The sequence below is a fragment of the Myxine glutinosa genome, chromosome 14, assembly GCF_964187855.1.
Source record: "Myxine glutinosa chromosome 14, kmMyxGlut1.1, whole genome shotgun sequence".
Classification (NCBI taxonomy): domain Eukaryota; kingdom Metazoa; phylum Chordata; class Myxini; order Myxiniformes; family Myxinidae; genus Myxine; species Myxine glutinosa.
The window spans coordinates 78,202,680-78,228,808 of record NC_136274.1 but is presented as its reverse complement, the minus strand read 5'-3'; the positions used below and the strand labels follow the sequence as shown (position 1 = coordinate 78,228,808).

At 42.6% G+C, this 26,129-nt stretch overlaps 1 protein-coding gene across 6 annotated transcripts in view; it reads right to left on the bottom strand.

Annotated features, from left to right (window-relative positions):
- The window catches only part of CIT (citron rho-interacting serine/threonine kinase), a 183,776-nt gene that overhangs the window by 29,367 nt on the left and 128,280 nt on the right, over nucleotides 1–26,129 (bottom strand). For 5 of the 6 annotated variants that reach the window (XM_078768329.1, XM_078768331.1, XM_078768332.1 and 2 more), the window contains 12 exons: nucleotides 23,854–23,907; nucleotides 17,055–17,255; nucleotides 16,741–16,934; nucleotides 16,506–16,641; nucleotides 15,250–15,354; nucleotides 12,157–12,297; nucleotides 10,012–10,119; nucleotides 5,986–6,148; nucleotides 3,286–3,450; nucleotides 2,850–2,987; nucleotides 2,208–2,388; nucleotides 2,031–2,122 (listed from right to left, as the gene is read on the bottom strand). In XM_078768329.1, the coding sequence (XP_078624455.1) occupies nucleotides 2,031–2,122; nucleotides 2,208–2,388; nucleotides 2,850–2,987; nucleotides 3,286–3,450; nucleotides 5,986–6,148; nucleotides 10,012–10,119; nucleotides 12,157–12,297; nucleotides 15,250–15,354; nucleotides 16,506–16,641; nucleotides 16,741–16,934; nucleotides 17,055–17,255; nucleotides 23,854–23,907 (1,678 nt within the window). The remainder of the gene's footprint in view (nucleotides 1–2,030; nucleotides 2,123–2,207; nucleotides 2,389–2,849; nucleotides 2,988–3,285; nucleotides 3,451–5,985; nucleotides 6,149–10,011; nucleotides 10,120–12,156; nucleotides 12,298–15,249; nucleotides 15,355–16,505; nucleotides 16,642–16,740; nucleotides 16,935–17,054; nucleotides 17,256–23,853; nucleotides 23,908–26,129) is intronic. The other variant, XM_078768330.1, reaches the window with a different exon arrangement.

Here is a 26,129-nt window from a genome sequence, read left to right as displayed (position 1 = left end):
AGGGAGAGAAGAGAAAATCTAAGAAATAAGCAATACAACAAAGGAAAGAACTTAAATTCACAAAACACCGACGGGGGGAGGGAAGCCTCAAGTTACCAGGCCGTGCACACGGTGCGAACAGCAAACGATTAATTATACACAAGTTTGCAAGAATTGCAAACCAACACTAACTAGAAATACACAGTAACGCAAACACAATAAAATAACGAGTGGAAATTTGACAAAGACACAAATGGGAAAATACTTAAACTTTGATGACGTGCAGAGGTCGAAGTCGCTTCCTCGCTCGAGGGACCGGAAGCGGAAGAGTGATGTTACATTTTCACACGCCAGCATCGAGGCAGGAAAAGGCAAAATGACCGTACTGTACAATTTGCTCTCTGATGCAGCTGGCACAGACTGCTTTTGCACAGAAGTGCTTTCGACATTTTGCTCCTCTTTTCTGAATTTTCTCACCTGAAACCATGGGCCAATGATTCTGGACTTGGGTATCCCAAATAGGTAAATCTCACCACTCAACTACCATTCCTAGCTGTTTGGAGTGTGGGTGGACATTAAACTTCATGATCAATTCACCCGGCCCAATTGAACATTGAGGTCTGGTGTAAATAAGCTTACAATCCAAACGACAAACGTGAATATATTTGAATTTCCCTTTTTGATCATTTTACCAATGTGAATCTTCTGTTTTCTCTGAATGGAGCCAATACGATGATCACTAGGAGATAGAACCTGACGCTAATGCATCAATGTGAACTGAGTGACTTTCTTGAGCCTCAACCGCTTCACAACTTGAAACTTCACAACTTCACATGCCTCTGCCTGTGTGAGACGTCAACCCACTTACAGTTGATCTCAATTAAAGGTCACATGAGGAGAATGTACAGAGAAAACAGATTAGTAGAAGAGATAAAACACCAAATGCTTCCAACTCGAGTTATGATCTGCAAAATTATTTTCAACAAAGGGCACATGACCTTTGACCTGTTGAACCCAAAATTTAATCGGTTCATCTTTGTATTGCAGCTCATACTGTTGCCAAGTTTGGTTGAAATCCCTTCAGTAATTCACAAGTTATTGCAGTAATGAAAATCTGTGACATGCACGAATGGACACAGCCGGACGGACAACCCAAAAACATAAGACTTCCTGTGACTTCAGCTGCAGAGGCATAAAACATATTTAACAAGATCAGCACTCGGGAGAACGCATGCATACCTCCACCAGGCTGACTAGTTTAGTTTATGTTTTGTATCCCACTGATGGACCAGATCTACATCAAGATCTAAACCAAAATCGAATCGACCTGTTCTTGTCACTTATCGAACTCATCCACCAATTTTTGTCACAATCCGGCAACAACATTTTGAAATATGCTGTATATCATTTTGGCCTGTAGCATTTTTTGGCATTTATAGCATTTTGGCTGTATCAGCCTGGTGTTGGCTTAGCGGTTAGGGTGCCGGCTTGGGATCCTAGGATCCTGGGTTCGAATCCCGGTCGATCGCTGAATTAACGCCAGGGGGGTTGACTCAGCCTGTCATCCTTCAGAGGTCGGCAAATTGAGTACCAGCTTGCTGGGATGAATGACCACGGTGTGTACCCCAATTTAGAATAGGTTCACCGTATCCCTGCGCATCGTAAGAGGCGACTAAGGGTTGGCATCAGGAAGGGCATCCGGCCATTAAAAAAAAACATTGCCTCAAAACAGGGAAGCATGATCGTCATGGGGCCCGCAAGGCTAACCCCCGCTCTGGCGGGGAAAAATGGCCTGAAAACGATCATTCATAACATTTTGGCCCCATCTCTCGATGGTGAAGAAGCACTGAAATTTTTTTTACTTCTCGTATCCAGATCTTCACCAAAATCTAATAATTTCGTCCGTCACACACCCAACCCGTCCATAAATTTTTGAGATATCCTGCTCACAGACAAACAAAGGTAAAAACATAACCCCCTTCCACCTTCAGTGGTGGAGGTAACCACTAACCCACACCACTTTGAGCAACTCCACAGTCAGGTGGGATTACCTTCAAAGTTGTCGCTATCGAATATCTTGAGTTTCGAGTTCTCCAACACAATAAACTTGCAGTCCCAGCCCAGTGCACTCTGTCGCCCACTTCTGTAATGCAACAAACAATCAGGCAGAGCAGACGAGTTTTGAGAAAGAGGATGATGTTTGGAGTGCAATGGAAGCCCATGCCCACCTTGGCAGCTTCATCCAAGCCTGTAGTCGGGGCGTGTGAGCCGGCTGTGAAGGATGAAGACCCGGAGAGTTAAGGCGCTCTCGGCACAAAACGTCGGCAAAGTGGCTTGCGTACTCGGCCGGGAGACCACATGTAGCAGGCAGGCACTGAGAGCACTTTGGATGGCTCATCACTTGGCACTCTTCATGAAAACAAGTAGGAACAAGACCATGGGTAAGATGGCAGCTCGACCATTAATGGGTATAAGTTTTGTAAATGCGTGAATTGACACATATCCAAGGAAAGACAGTCAGGCCTACTTGTTTTTGATTGGTCGATTCATATTTACTGTCATAAATTATAGATTTAAAACTACTGAAACGAAAACATCAATACACACTACTAATCTTAATCATCCTTTCACATAACAAAAGAGCTCTGCCTGCCAAAAGCAAACACGAAAAGCAATAACTCATAAACAATGGAGTCATGGCAACAATAGACGATGCACCTCATCAAGTATTTCTTTGTAAATCACTTCCACATTTCAAGAGTTCATTCTGAGCACAAACACCTCTGTACTTTGGCTGTGGTGGAAGCTGCACCATATCAAGTGAGAGTACCAAGAAAAAAAGTGGGATGAGTGAACTCGGTGTTGCTTACCCACACATTTGGCTGCTTGTCGACCGAAGTGCACGGTGTCCAAGCAGATAGCACATTTGGTAGCGCGCATGTTTAAGCCAATACCAAAGCGGTGTGGGATGTTATGGTGCATCCTCTCCTTAAGGTGGTGGCCTAATTCTGCCAGCAGTTATTGTGGGGACAAAGGGAAAGAGGCTTGACATCGTCTCACACACGTGATCAACAGATTGATCAAAGAGCAAAAAGGAGCACACGTTACAAGTGATGAATGATTTGGAATGTTAGAGTTGTTAGATATTCAACGGTCATTGCAACGAATAACTGGTGTTTCAAAGATCAATTACAAAAGAGCGTGATGCTCGTAAACAATTGCTACCGGCCACAGAATCACTGACGACATGCAATTCATGTTGAGAGTCTTAGATAACAATCAGGAAGTAGAAGTTAGATGCAATACCGTCAGGTGTGGCTGACTGCTTCCGGTGACTTGGGGGTGCTAGAAGGCTAAGAGCCCCAGATGCTTGGTGGACTGGGGAGCGGACCAGAGCCGATATGATAAGTTGCTGCTGCGAGCCACTCGAGCCATTACTCGCCTGGCTGTCCGCATTCTTAAGCTGTATCACTGAGAGTTTGGCAGGAAAAGGAAAGCAGAGAAAAGAAAAACCCAGCAGGTGACATTACTGAGCCCATGGACATGTCAAAGGACCCTGCAGCGGTTTTGACATGCAAAACCTGCACCTTTCATACTCTAACGTATTCAATAAATAGTGCTCAAAAATAATAAAATTGCTTCACAAATAAAAAACAAAAACCAGAAAGGGAAACTTCAGGAATTACAAAAAATAAAAATAAAAATAAAAATGTTTATTGCAAAATTGTAGAGATTTATTTTGTATAGAGTCAATGCCCGTGGAAGAGCTAAGTACACTGAAGGAATCAAGACGTAAAAGGACAAAAGGAGCAGTAGAGGGGGGAAAACACCACCAGCAGAGATGAAGTACAGGATAGAGGGAAACTTGTCAAACAATGTGTGCGAGAGGAGAAATGGGGGGGAAGGATGCATGGGGTAGACAAGATGGATACAGATGGAATCTCTCAGGAGAGAAAAACTTGAAATTTGGAAGGAGAGTTTGTGTGGGTCGGGGAGTAATAAGGGTAGAAAATATCATGGTCTTGGATTGGGGATGATCTGAGATGGTGGTGACCAGCTGTCTTGAAGACCTGCAAAAGTAAGAATGAGATTGAAGAGAATGTGAAAGTTGGTTCCACAGGTGGGACAAAAGAAGAACAAATGAGTGGAGATGATCAGTGATTCTGGATGATGGGAGTTTCACCATAAGGGAGTTGATTGTGGACCGTGTGCGGCCAGCAGAAACCTGGGGAAGGAGAGGGTGGGGAAGGGGGTGGAGGGGGAGTCAAGTCATGGAAAAAGCAGACCAGTAAGGAGGTGGCAGAAGACAGAGATAACCGACCTGTCTGCGATGCGAAAGTGATAGGCCCAAAGACTCGGCTTCAGCGAGGGAAATTCCACTGATCGTAAAGGTCTTCTTTTCCACGGCTTGAAGCTGATAAAGGTCGTGTTTTTGGGTAAATTGCGTAAATTCCTTCAAAATCTTCTCCAGACCCACCAGTCAGAATGCTCCCAAATTTGGGTTACAACATTAGGACAAGGTCCTAATGCTAAATGGCGGAAGCCATACCGATCACATGACCGGAAGTGTGTCAAAATGAAGGACATTTAAAAAATTTGGGAAAATTGTGTACATTCCTTCAAAAATCTTCTTCTCTAGACCAACCAGTCAGAATGCTACCAAATTTGGGTTACAACATTAGGACAGGGCCCTAATGCTAAACTGCGGAGGCCATACCGATCACATGACCGGAAGTGTGGCAAAATGGCAGACTTTGTAAACTTTTGGGAAAATTGTGAACATTCAAATTTGGATTACAACATTAGTCCAGGGCCCGGATAAGCCACTAGCTTCTAGTCCAGTGGGCCTATCTTTATTTTTATTTTTATATCCAGGTGAAGCAGCCACTCGTTAAGAATTTGGACATACCTCCCAACATACTATAACTATTGCTACTATTTTATTTTCTCCTTGTGGGGAAAGTTGGGGAAAGTTTTTGGGAAGGAATTTGGAATTTATTCAGGAAGCTGATGATAGATAACTCGCCTACTGTGCTGATTGGAAGATGCCAGCACAATGCAGAATACACAAGTACCCAGCGGCCCCCTTAGGTATCAATTTTTCGGCTAAAAGGAACATACAAATATATTGCGTGTTGCTTCCTCTATTTATTTGATGGTGTTTACTGGATGTTTGAATGGCAGTAGAACAATAAAATGAAGGAAACAATTTTGACAAAATAGACTTTTTGTCTATTTGACATTTTGACATTTTGAGATTGGTAGGTGAAAGGGCTCAACGTCACAGACACAAGGTATAACTAAATAAATAAATCAATGTAAAAAAAAAAAGAGAACAGCAGCAGTTGAAACGGGCGTTTTTATTATTCAAAGTTTAATTGATACATGAACAATGGAAGAAATAAACAGCGTTGATTGAAATACCGCCGAGGGAAGCACGGAGACGGCAACGTTTGTGATGGTAAACCCTTCATCAGAGCAAAAGAGCTTAACCAACGTTGTGCCAATTCCATATATTTTTGTCGTATACCAGTACGCTGACGCAGGACATGAGCCTCCCCCATTAAACACAGTTTTCCATCCTAGTCTTACTTTATATTTGGTCTAGCCATCCAGGAAGGGTAGTGGATATAATAACAGTACGTGAATTAAAATTAAAATTAAATAAATGTTGAGGGATTAAGATATGTCAAAGGGAGGGTAGGATTGCATGGTATGGTGCTACACACCATGCACATCCCCAAGCATGTCAATGCCCCTTTTCTATGTAACCCTCACCCTCCACCACCTTCCCCACTTTCCTAAGGTGACTATCTACATTCTTCCTCTTCACAAGTGCCTGCTAGCATCTCCCAGCTGCCTGACCATCTGTTCAAACTTGCTTGCATGAGGACATTTGATATACTAGTCAAATGTGGAGGAAGTGCTCTCATGCTGGTGTGTGATATGGTATAAGCAGTGTGGGCAGAGTAGCCTTCTCCAGTATCTACCTTCTCTTGAATATACCTTCCTCTTGTGAGGCCTTCAATTCCAGGCGGACTTTCTGTAGTGACTCCTCAAGGTCAGTGGTGCGTGCCTTCTCGTGTTCCAGTGCCGTGTGTAGGTCACCGTACGATGCTGCCAAGCCCTGCTGCAGCAATCCCTCCTTGCCTTTTCGCCCAAACAACCCCTGTACAAGCATTATGAGTACAAAAAACAACAAAAAGTGGAAAACTATTTTTGCATGCACATGCAGAGCCAGTCATCTGACAACACAAACGCGAGCAATGTGACTGTCGCCAACATGCCTCCGCATAGTCCCACAACAGGTAGTTGCCCTTGTTCACTGTCCTAAAAATAAACAAGTTTGAATTTAAATCCCTTCAGCTGTTTTCAAGTATCACAATTTCTTTCACCAGCCATTACAGGTTTCACATCGATCGGTGAAGCGGTTTCAAACAAGGGATTTTTTTAAATATCGGCTTTCAAACTAATATGGCTGCCACACCACATGACATATGACCTTTTAAAATGTACACTCTGCATATGTATGGGTAAGGGATCACATTTGTGAAATTTTGTGTTGATCAGACAAGGTTCGTTTTTCTATCCAAGATGGCTGCCAAACCACATGACCTACGATGTCATCATTTTCAAACTATATGCAACAATGGTGTTAGATGGTATTTGTAAAATTTCGCATCGATAGGTGAGCGGTTTCAGATATATAATTATTATTTAATATTTTCCTTCAATCCAATATGGCTGCCATACCATGTGACCAATGATGGTTTCGTAATCATTTTTTAATTGCCATGCCTAGTCAATGACACATGTAAAGTTTTGAGTCAATTGATTTGGTGGTTTGGGAGAAGTTTTTTTTACAGGTGTTAGGTTAAATCCAATATGGCTGCCAAACCATGTGACCTTTGATGTCATAAAATTAATATTTCAATACAAATGGGTCATAGATCATGTGCATGCAATTTCAGATTTTTCGGACTAGTGAGGTACCCGTGCTACGCACGGGTGGGAGGCCAGAAGCAAACAGACAATGCAGAAACGGCGAATGCTAAAGCATGAAACCAATAAATTCCATGTTCCTGTAGCACCTTCAGTCGCACGTCAGACATGGACAGCAAGTTTGTGAAGGACTTCCATGAAAAACGTACCCGTTCGCAAACAAACGGGTCCGTTCACGTATAGAAACATCGATTGTGGGACCGTGGCGAATCTGCATATGGCGATCTGCGAATTTCACGTTTAGAAAGTAGAAACCGTCACGGCATTTCGTCATTCACTTGAACTCGATATCTCTTTTTCCATTCCAAGCAGCATAACTCCAATCACAAATTAAATAATATTAATATAAAAAATAAACTTTTAACAATATTCGTGACATAAACAAATGTTTAAATCCTGATGTGAAGTTCCGTATGGTTGGGTGAATACAATTATGAATTCAAAATCGTAATTGTATTCACTCAATTCCAATCAGTAAATTAATACTTTAACAAAATACTGTTTTAAATGACGGTTGCATTGGGATATTATCAAATTCGCTCATTGCCGTCATCTGTCCACTTCCGGATTCGCTGCAGGTTCGTAATTCTCATCAAAATCTAAACAGTATTTGTAGAATTTCAATAAAAGCCACATCACTGTTCATATCGGTAAATATTATTCCATTGTGTTTGGAAAAACTGGAAAAACTGGAAAATTGGAAAAACAATATAGCCTATTTTACTCCAGGGGGTCCCAGGATTACCCACCCAAAATATCGTTGCGATCGGTTCAGCTATGTTTGCGGTACCTGGGAACGGACGGACAGACGGACATTTGGTGAATTATAGTAAGATAAGGAATTTGATTAAAACATTTTTGGCTGGTATACCACTTCACCTATGATGTCATCATTATCTTGTTTTGTTGCCCATTGGGAGTCCTTGACAATGTGCCAAGTTTAAAATTTTTCCATTCAGCGGTTTCTGAGAAAATAATTATTTAATTATTTGCGTTTAATCCAAGATGGCTGGCATACCACGTGACATATGACATCACAATTATCATAAAAACATTCTGCATGGGTGTCACTCCTGCCCTGAAAGTTTCGTCTCAATTGGACATGTGTTTGCTGAGAAAAACGAGGTTTAGCCCGTACGGACGGACATACGTACAGACAGACGTACAACCCGAAAACATGACTCCGGCCACCTTCGGGGCGGAGTCATAAAAACACATCTATTGTCAATGCTGCTTTACACTGGATCTCAGTTTATATTCAAAGACCCCGTATCACCAAATTTAAGCTCTTTCTTTTCTGTAGCCCATGGATCCTGAAATTACTTTTTATTAATTTGATGCCATCAAAATAAAAACAAAATAAAACGAAAGTATCAAAATAAAACGAGAATAACACTCTTAGACTAGACGTCACATCGACAGGTATGCCTCCACCCACATTATTATATCATTACATATACTTGTACCAAGTTTTATTTAAATCCATTCAGTTGTTCTCAAATATCACATTTTTACCTGACATGACCATTTTTGAATAAGCCCTGCTGATAATTAAGGTTAAGCCCTGAAGATTATGCCCGAAAATAACGAAGATTAAGCCCTGAATTAATATACGTAATAGGTTTTTTATATATTTCAAATCAACCTTTGACGCCAAAATCTAATCAGTTCACCTTTGCATCATTATACATACTTGTACAAAGTTTGGCTGAGATCCCTTCATCCTTTAAGTTATCGTGGCAACGAAAACCTATTACGGACGCATGGACGGACAGCCGGACGGACAACCCAAAACATAATGCCTCCGTCGTCGTCGGCGGAGGCATAAAAACAATTGAACTTTTAGACGATGATATACATCCTGTTGAGCAGGGAACAAAATCTATCTGGGACAGAATACCCAAACAAAAGTGATAATGACAACAATATATCCATCCTGTTATAGGACTACTTGGAATTTTGGAAATGCAACCCTGACATCAATTACGCACAATGGACGACAATGGTTCACATAATCTCAAATATCATGTACTGTCAGCTCAGAGTGCAGCAAATAATTTGAAAACTTTAATATGCACAAGGCTGAAGCATCAGGTATTCAGGACTATCGGTTTGAGCCGTATTAATTGGACACAAATGATAGCAGCAATGATTCCGACTTGGAAAGTGTCATGCCTTAGGATACAGAAAGGCCTCCAGAATACTGAACGGTACACAGGCCCATTAATAATTATGATAATAAAGGTGTGTATTAACTTCAAAATAAAAAAAAATTAATCGGGAATTGGGCCAACATGAAAAGGCTTAAGATACTTGTAACCCCGGCCCTAGTAAGCAAGCCATCTAAAGTCGACCAAGCTAACAAGCAATATTGGCATGTGGTAGAAACGTGTATTGTTGGGTATAGCCTGTACATGCATGGCATGGTCAATGCTAATTCTGGACGTTTTGACAGCCGACAGGAACAGCCAAATCACCAAGACGGTCAGGAGATTTATGATCTCAAACCTCATATTTTATGTTATATGCTTTCTGTAAACAACACAGACTTCAGCAAATTGAACACAAAGAATGACGACTACTACTACTACTACTACAACTACTATTGTTAGCTAGGGTGATGGTTGATGGGGGATTGTGAGGGGATGGTGGAGTGGGGTGAGGGGCAGTCACGGGTATTGTTGACCCACATGACCCAGAGGACAGAAAAATTCGGAAGGCTCAGGCTTCAGACTTTGCTACCCTCACGAGGCTGTATCGTCGAATAGACGGGTTCCAACCCGTCATTTTTGACGGGCTTTTCGACTAGTATATATAATATATTCGCACATTGTTAAGTTTGTGCTTCTTTTTTGCAGCGCAAGAAGCGAAAAAATTATGGAGAGTGAAAATTTCCACTTTTACAGTATGTCAATATGCTACACCAGTCGATTACACAGCATCATATGATGGCAAGGTGCGACAATGTCATTGTAAGATGAACAAGCAACCGAGCACATGACAACAGCCATAGAGAGGTATCCAGCGTACCTTTTTCTTCTTGGCAGGCTGGTCAAGTTTCACTTGCAAGAAATCGATGAGCTTGCTTTGCTGTGTGATGGTTCCTTCCATCTTTACTCGTTCATTCTCACATATCGCCTATAAGAGGAGAACGAATGAATACAAGAGGTTTCCAATGTATTTCAGCAAAGAAGAATGTTCTCGAAAAATGAATTTCATAAACCAATGACAATTGTTGCCTCAATGTCCGGACAACTTGAACATTTGCAATCGAAAATTGTGAGTCATGGCTTATGCATTATAAATGTGCGGTACTCCAAATTTATAAATGGTAAACTTCCGATTCAATGGGAAACTGTTTTATTTTCTAAAGCTCATAAAACGATTACTTTATTTCAATTGAATTGTATATTTCGAGCACTGGTAGAACACAAATTGTCTTGTTTGCTCTTCCAAAAGTCTTCAATTAAGCAGTACTTTGGCAAAATTTAATGCCGTCAAGACCAATCAAATTTGACAGGGCAGTGGAACATCCATATTCAGACAAAATGGCAGTGCCCAGCGTTGAAACACCTGAGCTGGCATGTTCTTTTTTTTTCCTCAAGACTGCTCAAAGTAAGATGTTCCATAAACCCTCTAGTTATGCCTGTCATTTGGGAGGCTGCAAAATTCACCTCATGTCACACCCATATCCACTTTTTCAAGTCCCATCTGACCAAGGGAGCAAAAAAAGAAATACTAATTAAAACTAGAACAATGCGTCTATGTCGTCAATATGCCTCCGCATAGTCCCACAACCGGTAGATGCCATCACTCTGCATATGCATGGGTGGGGGATCACGTTTGTGAAGTTTCGCGTTCATCGGATAAGGTTCATCTTTCTATCCAAGATGGCTGCCAAACCACGTGACCTATGACGACATCATTTTCAAACTATATGCAACAGTGCTGTTAGATGATATTTGAAAAATATCACATCGATAGGGTGAGCGGTTTCAGATATAATTATTTAATATTTTCCTTCAATCAAATATGACATATGAATGAATGAATGAATGATCGTTTTAAGGAAATTTTCCCCGCTAAAGTGGGGGTTAGCCTTGCGGGCCCCATGACAATCATGGTTCCATGATGTCATAAATTTAATATTTCAATACAAATGGGTCATAGATCATCCATGCAATATCAGATTTTTAGGATGACGAATTCGATTAAAACATTTTTGGCTGGTATACCACTTCACCGATGATGTCATCATTATCATGCTTTTGTTCCCCATTGGGAGTACTTGACAATGTGCCAAGTTTCAAAATTCTTCCATTCAGTGGTTTCTGAGAAATTATTTTTTAATTATTTGTTTTAATTCAAGATGGCTGCCATACCACGTGACCCATGACATCACAATTATCATAAAAACATTCTGCATGGGTGTCACTCCTACCCTGAAAGTTTCCTCTCAATCGGACATATAGTTGCTGAGAAAAACTAGGTTTAGCCGGGACGGACGGACGTACAGACGGACAACCCAAAAACACTGTCCTCCGGTGACTTTGTCAGCGGAAACATAAAAAAACAAGACTGGAAGTCTAACAGCGACGTAGCCGGGCTTGTAAAATATTATAAACCACAAACACACATGATTAGCTTTTTAAACAGTCACTAATGCTGTTTATAACATTAAACAAATAAAATTGGAGGAATTCCGACATACGTGAGGTAAGTTTTACTTCCAGAACTGAGGGAAGATCTACTGTAATCTATATACCCCACAGGGTTGGGTACGTACCGTTTTGTTGGAAGAGACATAACGTCTATGCTTTTGATATTTGATGGTCATTTTAACAATCGGTTTGTTTGTGTTTCACACTGAATGAAAAACGTAAAAGGTAGAGCATGACGATTGTGATATATGACAGGTTCGACGATATGTTCGGCATGAACGGCATATAAATCAAATGGCGGTGTGTGGAGAGTCAGCCGCCGTACCACCATAATGACATCAGACGTAAGCACATCACCCTGTCATGTGACCAGATCCTCAGCTCCGATTGGTATATGTTTGAGGGGACATACATGCATGCATACATACATACAGACGGACAAACACTGTTCTAGACGGCTTTGCCCTATGGGCTACACCGTAAAAACTTCAACAGAGCTTCCTCAATACCCCACCTGTAAATTCTCAATCTGGTTTTCCATGTCAGCCCTCTCAGTTTTTAGCAGATCAACCTGATCAAGGGTGTCTTGCAAGCTTTGGCTCAATCTGTGAACCTGGGTCTTGTGCGAATCCAACCGCTGTTGTAGCTTTGCTTGCTGGAGACAAAGAAAACAGCAACAATATCCAGTACTAAAAGGAGAAGCGTGTGTGTGTGTGTGTGTGTGTGTGTGTGTGTGTGTGTGTGTGTGTGTGTGTGTGTGTGTGTATCATTCTAAACGGTTTATACTGTCATTGATTGAAATAAATGGTACCGTCGCGTTGGAAAGTTAATTTCGCTGGTTGGAAAGCTGATAATCGATACACAATACTTTACTTGGTTAGAAAGCGAATAATTGAAACACTTGGAACAAGAGTTTGTGTCCGTTTAATCATGCTTTTGTGGCGGACACAAAAGCCCACTGGCGTGGTGACATCATTCCGCGCACCAAGTGGGCGGTGGCCACGCCCCAGGGGTAGGCGTGGCCTCATGATATACACCGGGCGCGCAGCCCGGAGCGCGCCAGTGTTACAGTGAGCTCCTGAAATAAAGACGCTTATAAGTTACCGCTTGTCCGCTTCCTCCTTGCTCGCAAGCAGCGCACGTAATGCCGCGCTTTACTGGTGACCCCCTCGACGTTGGATCTGCCGGAGCGATCCTTCCACACGCGACGCCATTGCCATGGCCAACTTCATCAAACTTCCCGAATTTTGGGAGGCTCAGGCCGAAGTCTGGTTCGTCCAGGCCGAAGCCCAATTTCAGCTTCGGCGCCTCACCGGCGATGACACGCGCTATTGCCACGTCGTCGCCTCCCTCGGGCCCGGCACGGCCGCTCGAGTTGTGTCCGTCCTTCGCCACCCACCGGACGGCCACAAGTACGAGGCACTCAAGCGGCTACTCCTAGCCACGTTCGGCCTCACGGACGACGCACGGGCCGACCGCCTCCTGGATCTCCCCGAGCTCGGTGACACGCGCCCGTCGGTCCGAATGGACCATATGCTGTCACTGTTGGGCGACGAAGCCCCCGGTTCTCTATTCCGGGCGCTTTTCCGTCGCCAACTTCCAGCGCAGGTTCGCCTCGCGTTGGCCGGGACCGGGCTAAGGGAACCCCGAGCATTGGCGGCCGAGGCGGACAAGTACTTCGCCGCTTCGGACACGCGGGCGAGAGTCGGCGTGGCCGTCACGGCCCTCGTGGCTGATGCTGCTAATGCTGCTGATGCTGCTAATGCTAATGCTAAAGCATACGCAGCATGCTGATACGCACCTCGTGACCGCCGCCACGCCCCGCCCACCGCCGCGGCGAAAACCGCCACCGCGGGGAAACCCGCCAACTCCACCGGCCTGGCAGAGCCAGCCGCGCTCCTCCAGCTCCACCACCTGGTGCTGGTTCCACGCCAAGTTCGGCCACGAAGCTCGGCAGTGTCATCCGCCATGCTCCTTCAACAGTTCGGGAAACGCCCGGGCCGGCACTCAATAGTGGCGATGAGCGCCGGCCGTTCGAGCAGCCTGCTGTTCATAACGGACACCTTCTCCGGGCGCTGTTACCTGTGCGACACGGGAGCGCAGGTGAGTGTCGTTCCCGCCGGCACGTCAGACAAGCACGCCGCGGGTGGGGGCCCCGCGCTGCTTGCCGCGAACGGGACGCCCATCCGTACGTACGGAAAACGCTGCCTCTCTCTGCGGTTCGGAGGGCAGGTTTTCCGATGGACATTCGTCACCGCCGACGTGCCCATGGCACTGCTTGGCGCGGACTTCCTGTGCGCTAATGGGCTCCTGGTCGACGTCAAGCGCAGACGTCTTGTCCAGGCCGAGACGTTCAGCTCGCTCGCTTGTGCGTTGCCCAGCTCGGCGAGCAGCTCAACGAGCGGTTTGCCAAGCGGCTTGCCGAACGGTTCGGTTCCGGCCACGTTGGTCTGTACGCTTCCGGCAGCGGACGCATTCACCCGCCTCCTCGCCGGCTTCCCGGCCCTCACGCGGCCCACCTTCTCGGCGGGGGCCGTCAAGCACGGGGTGGCCCATCACATCCCCACCGTCGGGCCACCGGTCTACGCCCGGGCACGCCGCCTCGAGCCGACGAAGCTGGCGGTGGCAAAAGCGGCGTTCGCTACCCTGGAGCGACTCGGCATCGTTCGGCGCTCAGAGACGGCTTTCAGCTTTTCAGACGGCGGCAGTTCAGCTTTACTTTAAAAGCCCGTCTTTTCCGGGAAGGAAGAAGCAGGACGTGGAGCTTTAATCTAGCATTTCCAACCATACGACATCAGGAACCTTTAAAAACTATAACAGCACTCAGTGGAGAGCATACCTCCACCTGGTTGGCCATATCACAATGGTGAAGAATCACTTTTAAAAACCTCTACGAGCCGGATCCGGATCTTCACCAAAATTGAATCGATTCTTCCTCGTCACACACACAACCTGTCTACAAAGTTTCATCCAAATCCATCCATAACTTTTTGAGATATCCTGCTATGTATCGTTTTTAGTTCTATCTCCCAATGGTGAAGAATCACTTTTAAAATTCTACGAGCCGGATCCGAATCCAGATATTCACCAAAATTTAATCATTTCGTCCTTGTCACATACGCTACCTCTCTGCCAAATTTGTCCAAATCCGTCCTCAACTTTTTGAGATACCTTGTTCACAAACAAACGGACAAACAGACAGACAGGGGTGAAAACATAACCTTCATCCACCTTTGATGGCGGAGGTAATAAAACATGATCGACAAGAAAGGAGCACACGAAATTATAAATAGTAATACTTATCAAAGCCATAGAAAAATATGTAAAAGTACATGGAAGGAGTGCACAAGGAACAACAACCACAGCTACAACAGCAGTAGCAGCAGCATATTATAAAAGATCTTCTTCTTTTTTTGCGTGTTTCACTGCATTTTACAACCTCATTGAGACTCGAGATTGACTTGCAACGTTTATGAATTGCATGCAACACGCTGTCTTTCGATTAAACCCGTCACACAGCTAGTCGTAGCAAAAATAAATAGCGAACAAATCAAATCATCATCCAAAGTATACAATAGTTTGAGTTAAGAATATGGACCACAAATACCTCTTGGATAAGTTTCTGCTTGAGTTGTCGCTCAGTCTCCAGCTTCTGCTGCAAGCCTTTGGCTCCAAGCTCCAGAAGTGCCTGTTTCTTCTCAAGATTGCTCAACTTCAGATATTCAGCAAAAAGGGGTGTGGTAAAGCAATACAATTTGTCTGTTACAATCAAACATGTTACATTGTGACAAGTTTTCGCAAAAATAAAACATAGTTGAAGCTCGTGGCAGAGCGAGTACACTGAACGGGGGAAATTCCTAAAAGGAAACAGGACACACCCTTGAGGGACATGATTAGCCCAGAGGTTGTGAGCGGGGCGAACTCAGAGGGACGTTGTGTGATTGGCTCTCAAGAGAAAGAAGAAGAGTGCGTGTCTCTCTGTCTGTCTGTGTCTTTCTCTCGCTCGGCTTGTTGGACAAGAAGCTGGCCATTATTGTATTCTCTCGGACGAGAACATTTTGTGTGGCAATCACAGCGAGCTTGGGACTGCTGGGCTCACCAGAGAGCTGGGGGCCATGCTGTCTTTCCCAAGAGGAGGAGGAAAGAGAACCTTGAGGGACCAAAAAGAAAGAGGGCCGTCTTCACGACAACTTGTCTCACGACCCTTGGCGCCTTCGGCGCCATCTTTGGTGCTTCTCGAGTGGGGGGTGCTCTGAGCCTCGTCACCACCACTATCCTCAAAAAGGGCCACTTGAGGCCAGATCAAGTGGTGGCACTAAAAACGGAATATTTTATTTTTATTATCTTTCCCCTCGTCTGTTTTTGTGTCTGGATGGAGGATCCTCAAAGTAGAAATTTCAATTAGTTTACCTCAATATTTATTTTGTCTTGCTTTATTTTGTTATTAAATCGTTTGATATTATCAATTCATTGTCGTGTTTACTTGTTTGTGGTTTCGGAATAAACCCGTGTGTTTCGTCAGATAAACGTCTCGCATCCCGTCATTCCCACGCGTGGAAAAATACCGCCAAAAATTTGGCTGCCGCCTCGGTTGTAAAAATGTTCGGCTATTCGTCATCCAGCGGTCTTCATCGCTGGTGACAGGACAATATATATATATATATATATATTGTATATGATTCTTCAGATGTACAGCATGCTTGCTGAAAAAGCGGGTCTTTCTTCACCATCGGTTTTATACAGAATCATTTAATGTTAATATGTACATCAAACAAGTGTAGAATTCAACACAACATGCCATTCAGTTTTGAAAATTGCAACAGGTAGCAGTAAATAAAAGGCTATCTTAGATGCATTCCTCACAGTCTCAGACAGGTTCTCAGCCTTGAGACGATGTTCTTTTGCAGAGCTCTGCAGTGCTGTTGTTTCAGCCTTGTGTTCTCGCACAGCAAGATCCACTGCTCGTCGTGCTTCCACAGCCTTCTGCTCAGCTCGGAGCCTGGAATAAGAATTGTCCCATCAACACCTTTGCGACATGATTTGCCAAATTAAAAAATTCACATCAGACAATCGATTTGTATTGTACATCTTTGCACACCTTGCCTGTTTCTCTGCTTCCAGAAAGTGCTGCATCTCATGCAAACGCTGCGCCTTGCAATTGCGCTCCTCCTCTGCTGCACTTCTCTGTTCCTCCGAGCAATGCTCACGGGCTGCCAGGTCCGCATTGAGTGTCTCAAGGTCCCCTATTTGCTGCTCCAGCTCAGTGCACGTCATTTTGAGCATATTCATAGTCTGAATACAACAGTTATTGAGAATACATACAATACGTTACCGCATATAATACATTATAGGCTCCTCTATCGGCTGGCATCATCTCACAAAACAACAAGAATGTTGTCAAAAAGGTCTAACCAGCTCATGTTTGGAAATGGTCACGTCTCGGGTAGTCAGTTCTTCGCGCAGGGCTGCGATGTCTGAAGCTGCGCATCTTCGTTCACGTTCGTTCATTCCTTTCAGCTCCTCCAGCTGTTTACTCAGCATAACGTTTTGTCGGCTTAGAGAGGCATTCTCCTGACTTAGTTCTGCGAGTTGCTTCTCCATCTCAGTAACCACCTGCCAACATTTTACAAAAAAATATATATATATTGCGTGCAAGTTTTCTTTCGGAGATTTGTTTCCTGACAATTCCTTTAGTGAAGTCACAAAAGCAGTTCTTATTTCACTATCCAACACTATACAGGTCACAAAAGAGAATTACAGTAGTGATGTCAGCAGGAATATTTAACGTTTCTGCCATTTCCGTTTTAAACATACGATAATGTAAAGGAAACCTGGATGACAGATGTAGGAATCTAGCACAAGTCACAAAAATCAACATGTGCACAAATGGCAAATGCAAACATGTGATTCCCCCCTAATGCTTTTCAAGAAGTTGGTTGTAGTTAGGGATAACCAAATATTTAACAATCATTGTGATTAAAACGAGAGGACATTTACTATCGATTACCAGTTTTTGTATTTTGCTTATCACATTTAATGTGCCACATTTAAACTACAGTATGACACATGAACAGATAACTGAATCAAATAAATCAACAACCAAACAAGAAAAAGACGTAAAATGTCATAGTCCCCACAGTGGTTTTAGTAATTTTGCTGTGCGGAGTTAAACGCCGTCAGTCGGACATCTTTGGTCGGATGACGAAACAAAATCTTCTGCATATGTATACTCATGTATGAACAGGCAAAACTCAAAGCACTTGTATGAATGTATGAGTTTGTATGAAGCAAAGAACAAAGCCAATAGGCTTTGTGCCAAGTTTGAAGAAAATCGGTCCATGCGTTTTCAATACGTAGTTGGGGACACGTTAAGCTAACAATGGATGCCAGTCGGCCATATTGGATCTGATCTCGGGAGAAAATGACGCACATATGTAAGCAATCATTCATTATCTGTGTGCAAAGTTTGAACAAGATTGGTACATGCATGTCCGAGAAAAGGCTGAAAACGTGTTCAATATCGGGTTTTTTTATGCCTCCGCCGAGGAAGACGACGTGGGCATTATGTTTTCAGGTTGTCCGTCCGGGTATGTATAATGATGATTTATGATTTACAGGTATGTATGATGATGCAAAGATTAACTGATTAGATTTTTGGGTCAAAGGTCAAAGTCTGTAATAGGTCTATAACTTGGGAACGGCTGAAGTGATCGAGTTCAAACTTGGTACAGATATGTATAATGATGTAAATATTAACTGATCAGATTGTGGGGTCCTGAGGTCAAAGGCCATGCAGGTAAAAATGTGCTAACTTGTGAACAGCTGAAGGGATTTAAATTAAAACTGGTACATGTATGTATAATGATGTAAACATGAATGGATTAAATTTTGGGGTCAAGAGGTCAAAGGTCAGAGGTAATGTTAGGTAAACATGTGATAACTTGAGAACAGCTGAATGAATTTAAATCAAACTTGGTACAAGCATTATAATTATGTAATCATTTGGGCGCAGGCATATTGGTCGACGTCGTGACGTCGATGAGTGTTGTTCTAGTTTACAACTAAAACGGAGGCAGTCTACCAGGCGGCCATCTTTGATTAGATCGCAAAATAAAGTGAGGTGCCCGTGTTTGCCATCATGTACTGTGCGTGTGCCAAGGTTGAACAAAATCGGACCATGCATGTCTGATAAATTGTTGGAGAAACGTTTAAGTACAAAATGGCCACCACTCGGCCGTCTTGGATCTGATCTCGAAAAAAAAGGACCTACATATGTAAGCCATAATTCATGATCTGTGCACCCAAGTTTAAACAACATTGGCAAATGCATGTCCGAGAAATTGTTGAGGACGTGTTCAACATCAGGTTTTTTACAACTAAAATGGCCACCAGTTGGCCATATTTGATCCCATCGTGAAACAAAATGATGCACGTACGTATAACCGTCATGTGTCGTCTTTGTGCCAAGTATGAACAAAATCAGTCCATACATCTCCAAGATATGGTTGCGGACACTTGGACGACACCAACTCCATAAGCCCTTGTTTCGGACAGGTCCAACAGGGGATAATAAAGCTGTTACAATTAGGTGGTCAGGTGAGCTAATTAGTCCAAGCACTACACCCATAACTTCAAATGCAATTTGTGCAACTCGAAACATTAATAATAATACTTTATATACGTGACACTTTATAACTATGTGCAGTTATGACGGGGTTTCCAAGCTGCCCCACTTGGATCAGATATGTGACCCATGACGTCCTCTTTATAAAACTGAATTTAAAAATTCAACAAAATAATCCAGATTCAAAATAATTTTTAAAAAACTTTTAAATTATCAAACCATGTGGATAAAGGCCCGTCAAAAATGACAGGTTGGAGTTATTTTATTCGAAATATTCAAGGAGACTGGGAGATGTAATGTTTCGTATCAAGAAAATCATTATTTTAAAACATGCACAAATGTGGCCTTATTTTCTTTATCTTCTGGGACTTTTTGTTTTGACGGTACAGCCTCATGAGCGTGCCAAAGACTTCAGTCTTGGCCTGGCGTCAGGTGTGCTCACACAGTATGTATCTTGTTTATTAGACATCCTATGGACATAAATGAACATTCGTTTTCCTCGGTGCGCCTTGCACATCATGTGCAGTGAATTTCACTTCCCTGCGCTCTGTGTTTATTGTTATTTAAAAATAAAACGCTTCTGTACACTGCCCTGGGGCTCGGTTTGCAAGGCACTGTCTACAATTCCAATAGAAGAGACGTAATTACCCTCGCCAGAGGAGAAGGTATTGCATTTGAGTCAGTTTGTCTGTTTGTTTGCTTGTCCGCACAGAATAAATATGATTTTCTCTGCAACCGTTGGTCCAATTGACAGGAAATTTTCACCATAGGTGCAACTCCACCTGTATAATTTTTTAATGATAATTATAACGTCATAGGTGACGTGGTTCGGCCGCATCTTATAAAAATCTAAAAACTTTGCACCTCCATATCTCGGAAAGTGCTGAATAGAAAAAATTGAGACATGGGTAAAGAACTCTTTATGGGGAATAAAATATGTTAATAATGATGTCATAGGTGCCTCCATTATGACGTCATAATTCGACAAGCACAAAACTTCATCCGATCAAGATGAAATTTCTTGAGCATAATACAACAACAACAACATGCATTTTAAAGGCCACTTTCCCTGCTAGAGCGGGGGTTAGCATAATCTTGAGCATAATCTAGGAATAAACTAGTTTAGAAAAAATAATAATGTCATCGGTCAGGTGGTTCGGCCGCCATATTTGTTTTAACACAAAAGCCTTAAAACCACTGAAAATACATCCTGGCAAGGGTTTGCAATCTCTGCTCTTTTCCTTGTTACCCTTCTTATGGGTCTTTTGTCATCGGGTCTTCTGGGTCCTCATGGTCTTTTGACCGAAGTGAACACACAGTCATGTTAAAATATTGGCCTTTAAAACCCTACTCAAGTCACCCTTATGAAGGGGGGCCAGATAAATGTACAAACACACACTGTTTTATATACAGTTGTGGCCAAAAAGATTGGCACCCTTGCACTTTTTTCCAATAATGCACCATTTCTTCCAGAAAATTGTTGAAATTGAAAAATATTTTGGTATCCACATTTGTATTTCTTTGGTTTGCAGTGGAACAAAATTAAAAAAGCTGAAAAAAATACTAAATCTTAACTTATTCCACACAGAAATCCTAAAATGGCATGGGCAATATTATTGGCACCTTTTAGAAGTTGTTAGAAATAATTAGATTTCAAGCAGGTGATTCTCCTTTACTTTGGAATTGAACTCACCTATGGTGAGTTGCAGGTGTCTGCAATATAAAAATCACTCATTCAACCAGTTTAAATAGAGAAAAGGAGTCATTCTGCTGTTTTGTGTCACTGTGTGTTCCGCAATGATCATGGAGAAAAGAAAGAAACCCAGAGAATTGTATGAGGAGGTCAGACACAAGATGGTAGCCAAGCATTTTACAATCTCAAGGCTACAAGTCCATCTCCAGAGACGTTGATGTTCTTGTGTCCACCGTACGCAATGTTATCAGGAAGTTTAAGACCCATGGCACAGGAGCCAACTTCCCTGGACGTGGCCGCGAGAGAAAACGTGATCGAAGATTGCAGCAAAGGATTGTTTGACTGGTGGAGAAAGCACCTCAATCAACTGCCAAACAGATTCAAGCTGGCCTTCAGACACAAGGTACAACAGTTTCAACTCACACCATCCGTCGCCAACTCAATGAAAGGGGGTTCTATCGTAGGAGACCAAGGAGGCTCCCACTGCTAAGAAAGCCTGAATGGAGTTTGACAAAACACACCTGAACAAGCCAAAATCCTTCTGGGAGAATGTCCTGTGGACAGATGAGACAAAATTAGAGCTTTTTGGTAAAGCACATCATCTCTACGTTTTCAGAAAACAAAATGAAGCCTTCAAAGAAAAGAACACCTTCCCTACAGTGAAACATGGAGGAGGTTCAGTGATGTTCTGGGGTTGCTGTGCTACCTCTGGCACAGGGTACCTTGAATGTGTGCATGACATCATGAAATCAGGAGATTACCAAGGCATTTTGGAGCGCAATGTTCAACCCAGTGTCAGAAAGCTTGGTCTCCGTCGAAGGTCATGGCTCTTGCAGCAGGACAATGACCCCAAACACACTTCAAAAAGCACCTAGGAATGGTTCAAGAGAAAACGCTGGACTGTTCTGAAGTGGCCTGCAACGAGTCCAGATCTAAATCCCATTGAACACCTGTGGGGAGATCTGAAAACAGCAGTTGGGAGAAGGCACCCTTCAAACCTGGGAGAACTGGAGCAGTTTACACAAGAAGAGTGGGACAAACTACCAGCAGAGAGGTGGGCAAAGCTCATTCATGGCTATAGGAAGTGCTTGACTGCAGTTATTTTGTCCAAATGCTGTGTGTGCTATCAAATATTGTCAAGGGTGTCAATAATTTTGTCGATGCCATTTCTTTTTATTTTATGATTTAAAAGTATATATTAAGTTCTAAATCAAAAACAAAGGTTCTGTAATATTAACAGTGAAATAAATAATTGTGGAGACCAAATACCTTTGTCAATTTCAACTTATTTTTAGAGAAAGTTTTCAGTTATTTTAAAAAAGTGCAAGGGTGCCAATATTTTTTGGCCATGACTGTAGGTAGCTATTTCAAAACAATCGTTGATCATGTGTGAAGTTTCACATTGATCTTGTAAGACATTCTGGAAAAGATAAAATTGTGGGGTTTCTTCAAATATTTCAAAAGATTCTGGTTGCCTGCCAGACCATGCAATTTTTTGCAATTTTAAAGATGTATTTTCCCCTGGACCAAAAGATCATACTTGTAAAATTTGACTTTAGTGGCTTAGCGGTTTGAAAGAAATAATATTTTTTTCCCTTTGATGCAACATGGCTGCCGGATCATGTGACCCATGAGGATAAAATTTACGTCCAATATCCCCCAAGGCTAGTTGGCTGCTTGGTTTGACATCGATCTGTTCAGCCATCCTGGAGAAGATTTAAAAAAAATTTTTTTATGTTCAATCCAATATGGCTACCAAACCACGTGACCAATAACGCTTTAGTGATCAAACTTTCATCCTCATACCTATTCGATGACATACAAAGTTTCGCGTTGATCGGTTTACCGGTTTGAGAGACAGGTTTTTTAAACTTTTCATTAAAATCCAATATGGCTGCAAAACTACATCATCGACAATGTCATAGTTATCAGACTTTGTTCCACATGGGTAGTCGATCATAAGTAAAGTTTCACATCGATCTTTTCAGCCATTTGAGAAGATTACTTAAGAAAATTTGGCTGCCATACCACATCAATGATGACATCATCAATGTAATTCCCTCAACAAGTTTCTCCGTAGATGACCCTGAATTTTTTTTGTAATGATCAGATAAAGAATTTGACGCATCTAATTATGACATCATAATACATTAGATAATAGGTTGTCGACAGCAACTGCCCAGGGTAGTAGTACTGGACTTTGGACTTAGGAGCGTTAAAGCGGTGCCCGGTATCATCGTACACTCTCCGTGTCAGGATTGCTGGTCTTACCTTCTGTCTCACTCAAACTATCGCGTATGGGCTCGCTTCAATCTCTCTTTCTTGCCAACAAACATCATACACTCTTCATCATACACTTTTCTTCTCTTTTATTTAAGGCCTGGCCTCGATGAGGGCTATATAGTCCATGCCCAGAGCCTTCAACATAAAAAAAAATTTTTTAAAGCACCAATCACATCATTGTTATCAAATGTTGTTCCCAATACAGTTCCTGACATGTGCCAAGTTTCAAAAATTTTTCGTACAGCAGTTCCAGAGAAGATGATGAAAGTTTTTCCTCGTTTCCAACACGGCTGCCACACCACATCATAGTTATCATTTTTAAAATGTCCATGAGTAGGCACTCCAATGTTGAGAGTTTCGTGTCAATAGCTAAAGTAGTTGCGGAGAAAACAAATTTAAAATCAAATAAAGGTGAAAAAATGAGGGGAAAAAAAGAAAAAAGAATAATCCGTAAAATATACAAGAGGGTACGGTACTCCCGGTACCTCATAATCAAATCCACATAGAGCAATCTCACTGCTCCGACAACAAAAAGAACAGTTATTACTTTGTAAGCTGGCATAACTTGGTGAAACTCCTGATTAAAGTAAATAAACAAATCTTTTACTTACAGAGCAGCTTTCACGGAGGGTGTCAAACTTTTTTTGGATCCCCTCTCGACTTGCCTGCAGAAAGAGGGGGAATGGGGACAAAGCAAAGCAAGAGTCGAAAATGGAGCTACATCACAATCCTCAATCTTGAAGAGGGAGTTATAATTACATCATCCAAAACAGGGACTGCATGGTTCAAAATAGCTCTCTCTAATCACAATCCTCAATCCCTTTCTGCTGTTCACCACTCCGCAGCCATACCAATTTGTACATCATCCAGTAACCAATTAATAGTCACCAACCACAAGTCTTGACTGTACAATAAACTTCCTGACTGTCCAATAGTGCTCTCAACTTCAGTCCTTCAATACGGTGGCCTATCTTAGAGATTCTGCCTGTATGCGGAAGGAAAGCTACCGGTCTGTGGAGTAATCCTAGAAATGTTTTATTTTTATTAACGGCCACTCGCACCACCGCCCCCCCCCCACGATAGTGAAACCTGACGGACCGATATTCAATGGAACAAGTGTGTGTGTGTGTGTGTGTATATGTATGTATGTATGTATGTATATACACACACACACACACACACACACACACACACACACACACACACACACACACACACACACACACACACACACACACACACACACACACACACACAGTGCATTCAGAAAGTATTCAGACCCCATCACTTTTTTCACATTTTGTTATGTTGCAGGTGGACTCCAATCAAGGTGTAGAAACATCTCAAAGATGATCGAGAAATGGGAGGCACCTGAGCAAAATTTCAAGTGTCATAGCAAAGGGTATGAATACTTATGTAAATGTGATATTTCCGTTTTTTCTTTATAATAAATTTGCAAAACTTTCTAAAATCCTGTTTTCTCTTTGTCATTATGGGGTATTGAGTGTAGATTGATGAGGGAAAAAGTAAATTTAAACGATTTCAGCACAAGGCTGCAACATAACAAAATGTGAAAAAAATGAAGGGGTCTGAATACTTTCTGAATGCACTGTATATAAATATATATGGCATATTTGTTTTTTCATACTAAGTCGAGGCTCGTGTAAGAGCAAACACATTACACACAAAAACATAAACTGACAAATGAAACGTGAGGAGCTCAGAAATGCCGAGAAAAGACCGCACAACGGAGGATGCCCAGTCGGCGACTGGCTTTGGAGGCCAGCTTGGAAATGTGGTTTTCCCAAGAAAGATCATGGCAGATAGTGAGACCCAAAAGCTTGAGTGACAGAACTTCTTAGAGAGCATCATCTACTCGAGGGGCATATCCAGGATTTTTTTAAAAGGGGTTTCCAGAAACCAAGCGAACAGGATGCATATGACTGAGCTGTATGTATAATTAGAGCGAACCCCACTGTGGTGATAAACCTACGTGAGTGGCACCAGCGATTAGTCATCATCTCCATCTTGGAATACCCCAAGGAGGTGCAGATACTGGTTTCAATGAAAGAGATTGTGTTCTGTGCTTTCGGTTGGAATCACAGGCATTCCCGTAAGTTTAAAATGTAGTCCAGGGGTGTGTGCATTCCCGTGGGAATTTTAAGATAAATAAAAACCACCTTTAGAGGCCATTTTTCCCCGCAAAGCGGGGGTTGGCCTTTTTCGGGAACCGTGGTTGTTGTTGTTTTTCGGTCCCCTTTTTGAAGCAATGTTTTACGGCCGGATGCCCTTCCTGACGCCAACCCTTTTTGCCGCCTTTAACGACAAACAGGGAATTACCAGTGAACTGGTACTCAATTTGCCGACTTCGGAAGGATGAACAGGCTGAGTCAATCTAATACAATATTTCAATCTGAATGAATTACATTGGAAAAAAGTAGGGTTCCATTTTTTTTCTACGACTAATAATAATTTTGAGATCCGAGAATGAGGATACCCTATAATCGGCCATCCGGGCGAAATTTTCAGAATCTGAATTTTTTTTGTATACTTAGTTGAGGATCGTACAAGAGCCAACACATATAACTTATAATAAAGGGAGCGGGAGACAAGAGGGGGAGAGAGGGAAGCACAACAACAGTAGGGAACAGAGACACCAGGAGATCTGTAGAAGAGAGTAGGGTACATGGGGATAAACAAGATGGATACTACAGGAGATTTCAGGAAAAAAAACAGGAAATTTAAAGGAGGTGGGATCATGGTTAGAAAAGATCAAGGTTTTGGATGTGGAAAGATATGAGATGGTGGTGAACAGCTGTTTTAAAGACCTGGAGGGCATTTCACTTAAATGCTCTCAAGCACACTCTGCACACTCTGCACACTGAGC